Source organism: Muntiacus reevesi, chromosome X, assembly GCF_963930625.1.
Source record: "Muntiacus reevesi chromosome X, mMunRee1.1, whole genome shotgun sequence".
Lineage (NCBI taxonomy): Eukaryota > Metazoa > Chordata > Mammalia > Artiodactyla > Cervidae > Muntiacus > Muntiacus reevesi.
Genome location: NC_089271.1, coordinates 96,002,710 through 96,007,564, shown reverse-complemented (window position 1 = coordinate 96,007,564; position 4,855 = coordinate 96,002,710). Strand labels below are relative to the sequence as shown.

The following is a 4,855-nucleotide window of genomic DNA, read 5'->3' as shown; positions in this document are numbered from 1 at the left end:
TAAATTGGTACAGTCAATAGGGAGAACCGTATGGAGGATCCTTAAACAACTACAAACAGAACTCCCAGATGATCCTACAATCCCACTCCGAAATATATACATGGAAAAGACAGAAAGTCTAATATGAAAATATACATGCACCCCAATGTTCATTGCAACACTATTTACAGCAGACAAGATATGGAGGAATCTAAATGTCCATCAACGGATGATTAGATAAAGAAGAAAGAAGATGTGGTTTGCGCGCGCGCACACACACACACACACACACACACACACACACACAGGAATCCTTCTTAGCCATGGAAAATAATGAAGTAATACCATCTGTAGCAACATAAATGGACCTAGAGATTATCATATTAAGAGAAGCAAGTCAGAAAGAGAAAGACAAATATTGTATGGTATCACTTATATGTGGAATCTAAAAAGATGCTACAAACGAAATTATTTACAGAGCAGATACAGACTCAGAGAACAAATTTATGGTTACCAAAGAGGAAAAGCAGGGGAAATGATAAATTAGGAGTTTGAGATTAACAGATACACACGACTATGTATAAAATTGTACTACTGTGGTGCTGGGGAACTCTTGAAAGTACCTTGGACAGCAAGGAGATCAAGCCAGCCCATCCTAAAGGATATCAACTGTGAATATCCATTGGAAGGACTGATGCTAAAGCTGGTCACCTGATGGGAAAAACCGACTCACCTGGGCTCTGTCCTCTCTGCCCCTGAGTCCCCACTCCTCACACCATGTCCCCAATCTCTCAGAGACCGGGATGTCAGGAAGTCAGGACAGGTCTAGTGTGTTCTTCACACCCCACGGGCTCCCAGGGCTGACAACAGAGGCGGGAATCTGTGGGGTCCCTTCAGTCCTCCTCAGGGACCTCATCTTGTCTCTGGGTAGGTCTTCGGATTCTCTCCTCTCCCCTACTAAGCCCCCAGCCCTTAAACCAGGACTCCAGTCACCCTGAGAACCAGATGTCAGGAAGTCTGCTCCCTATATCAGGACCCCAGGCTGAACCCCATATGTTAGGAAGCCAGCTGCCTATACCAGGTCCCCAGTTTGAGACTGGATGTCAGGAAGTCAGCCCCCTATACCAGGTCCCCAGTCTCTCTGAGACCTGGATGTCAGGAAATGCAGCATATGTTCATCTGCCCTATGTCCTCCCAGAGCCCACTCTGCTCTGGGGTTCAGGGTCCCCTCAGTCCTCCCTCAGCATCCTCACCTTGACCCTCCAAAGAACTAAGATCTTCCCCTCTGCCCATCTGAAGCCCTGCCCCTTCTGACAGATGCCTAATGTATCTGAGACACAGATGCAGAAGTCATAACAGGCTGCCAAGTGCTCATCCCACCAGCAGGGTGGCTCAGGGCTGACAGCAGGGGTAGGGATCTGTGGGGTTCCTTATAATCTCCCTCAGGGACCTCATCCTGAGCCCTGGCAGATCTGGGGATGACCCCTGTGTTGACCAGAGGTGGGACCCTCACATCAAGGCTCAGGGAGCACAGAGGGTGGATGAGCTCATGCTGCATTACCTGGCATCCAGGTCTCAGAGAAACCGGGGACCTGGGAGAGGGGGCGTGTCCTCAGGTGAGCAGAGGGAAGAAGCCCAGCTCCTGCGGAGATTCAATTTGGAGACTCTGAGGGAGGACTGAGGGGACCCCGACCTCAATCAAAGGAGACCTCAGAGAAGCCTGTACCTGCTGTTGGTCCTTGGCGGCCGTGGGGTAGGATGAGCCCAACGTGCGTGGTCTCACTTCCTCACATCCGGATCTCAGACTGGGGACCTGGTATGGGGGCTGACTTCCTGACATCCGAGTCTCAGACTGGGTACCTTGCATATGGGGTGGGGCCTCAGGTGGTCCAATTCCCAGGTCCGGCGGGGTGTCAGGTTGAGGACCCTGAGGAGGAGAACTAGAGGACCCTGGACCCCACTCACAGGACACCTCAGAGAAACACGTTTCTGTTGTCAGTCCAGGGCAACTGTGGGGGTAGAATGAGTGCAGCAGGCATGATCTGACTTCCTGACATCCGGGTCTTGGAGAGACCGGGCCCTGGTATAAGGGGCGGAGCTTAAGTTGGGGAGAGCAGAGAATCCCGGGTCCTGCTCAGAGGCGAGTTGAGGTGCCTGAAGGAGGGCTGAGGCGACCCTGCGTGAGGACCGACGGAACCCCACAGATCCCCGCCCCTGTAGTCGGCCCTGGGAGAGCTTCGGGTAAGAAGAGCACACTGCCTGTCTGCCTTCCTCACATGCTGTTCTCAGAGAGACTGGGGATCTCGTGAAAGCGGCGCGGTCTCAAAATGGCGGACGGGACAGTCCCCGGTTCTGCCTGGAGTCCAGGCTGCATGCGAGGATGGAAGGAGGCAGAAAGACCCCAACAGGGAGGCAGGGATCCTGGCCCTTATGTGGACTCTTGGAGGCCCTAGAGCGGGGTGAGCAGTTTCTTGGCCTCTGGCTTAGGGACCTTAGGAGGTGAGGTTTTTCTGGCGGAGGGTGGAGACTTCAGGTCGGCAGAGGCTGGACTCCCCAAACCCGAGGGAGGACTGAGGAGACCCCCGCCCCTGTGGCCAGTGCTGGGAGGCCAAGGCCGGACATGAGGAGGAGTTGAGGACTGAGCATCTCCCCAGCCTAGGACCCACAGGAAACCCTGGGTAGGTTCGGCTGCATGTGGAGCCCCTCAGCGCTTTCTGTTCAGGCTCGGAACTTGTTCAGAATTTCCATGCAGGTCCCCAGAGGGGAGGGACCAGGTCGTGCCAGGGGAAAGGTGAGCACTACAAGGGAGCCCTGAGGGGACCTCCTACCACACAACTTGGGGGACCTCACAGAGTCTACCCCTCGTACTGTCATGGAAGGCTCAGGGCTGTGCCACAGGATACCGCAGAGCTGCCCCCTCCCTTTCTCTCACAGGAGCTCCAGGAACCGGGAGAGGAAGGCAGAGGACTGAGGCTCCAGTCCTGAGGTCAGAGGGCAGAGGTGGTCCAGGCAGTCCCAGGAGTCAAGGTGAGGAGGGTGCCCAGAGTGTGCACCAGGAGCTCCCCATCCCAGAACAGAGGGGAACCCACAAGGGCTTAATCCCCCACCTTGTCAGCCCTGGAAATCCCAGACTGTGCTGACTGCACCATGGGGAGACAGCTCCCTTCCTCTTTCAGGTAGCCAGCGGACTGGCTGCCCTGGAGGCTTGCCCCTATGAGGTCTGAGAGCACCCCACAAAAGGAGACCTGTAAGTGGCCTGTGTGAGACCGCCCAGGGTGTGGATCTCAGCTGAGGCCATTCACAGCCCCTCTCTCCCCTAGCCTGGCCCGTGATCCCCATCTATTCCCCTGCCCCACTCCTGTCTGTGGTTTGATCCCAGGCATCGTGCTCGTGGTCGAGATGAGTGAGCTGAGCAAGTCCGAGGAAGGCTTTCTGGACCCTGGCGAGGCCCAGTGCCCAGTGAATGTGCAGCTCTTGGGAGCTGAGGCAGGGGTGGCTGCATCCACCTCAGCCTCCTCCCTCACAGTGTCCTCCGTAGCCACTGGGGAGCCCTTGCCCCAGGAGGCTCTGAAGAAGATGAAAGCTAACCTAATAAAGTTCCTGCTCTTCAAGTATCAAGCCAAGGAGCTGACCTCCCAGGCAGAAATACTGAAGAAGGTCCTCAGGGATAACCAGGAGCACTTCCCGGTGGTCTTCAGCCAAGCCTCACAGTGCCTGGAGCTGGTCTGTGGTGTGGAGGTGAAGGAGGTGGACCCCAGGGAGCACATCTACATCATGGTCCCCAACCTGGGCCTCACCTGTGATGTGATGCTGAGCGGTGGGCAGAGCATGCCCAAGGCCGGCCTCCTGGTGCTGATCCTCAGCCTGATCATGAGGAATGGGGACCGCGCCCCTGAGGAGAAGGTCTGGGGAGCACTCAGCAGATTGGGTGTGTGTGTCGGGAGTGTGCACTGTGTCTTTGGGGATCCCAGGACACTTCTGACACACGTGTGGGTGCAGCAGGGGTTCCTGGAGTACCGGCAGGTGCCTTACAGCTACCCTGCTCGCTATGAGTTCCTGTGGGGTCCCCGGGCCTATGTGGAGACCAGCAAGCAGGAAGTCATGGCATTTCTGCTCAGGGTCAAAGAAAGGGCTTCGAGGGCCTTCCCACCCCTGTCTGCAGAGGCTGTAAGGGAGGAGGATGAGGCTGCCTGAGCCAGAGCAGGATCCAGGTGATCCTTCCCTCTGTGATTGAAGACGGAGTGGTCAGCCTTCTCAGAAGTGAGGCCCTGGGGCACTTTGGGGAACCAGTCTATAGCATCTTTGGGTTCCTGTTCTCTATGATGACTTGGAGATTCACCTGCTTTCCTTAGAAAAATTTCAAACTTTGCTTGTTTTCATAGAAGACTGAATAAACTTCAGTGTCTTAGCTTCATGAATGATGCTGATCACAGAGCGTTTGTGCTTATCCAATTCATGAACAAGAGTTTTGCTGTTTTGTAAAAGATATTGGAAACTCTTCCATTGTGTTTTGTGATCCTGAACAGAATGGAGTGGAATTGGAATTAGAACTGTTTTGGAAAAGTGAGCTTATTTAGCAGCAACATTGATGGGGGACGAACTAGATGATAAAAATACTTGTAGAGAATTCATGCTTCTGTCCTTCTTGTGTGTCATTTTCAAAAACTAAATTATCTCTTGTGCATTTGGATTTGCCTGGGTTATTTAAGGAAGTAGCAGATAATTAATTGAGCCCCCTGCTCACTGGCTCGTGTATTCCAAAGACCTTTACGGAGCCTCTGCTCCGTGAAAGGCTGGGTTTGCAGTAGGGACACTAGGAGAAGCAGGACACCCCCACACCTAGAGCGATGCTCTAGTAGCCCTAGTCACACAAAGA

General features: G+C 54.1%; 1 protein-coding gene across 1 annotated transcript; it reads left to right on the top strand.

The window, feature by feature from the left end:
• Positions 1 to 3,378: 3,378 nt before the first annotated feature.
• On the top strand, positions 3,379 to 4,173 carry LOC136154190 (melanoma-associated antigen 10-like). The gene has a single exon (XM_065916458.1). It carries the CDS (start codon positions 3,379 to 3,381, stop codon positions 4,171 to 4,173), a length of 795 nt encoding a protein of 264 aa, XP_065772530.1.
• The last annotated feature ends 682 nt before the right edge of the window (positions 4,174 to 4,855 follow it).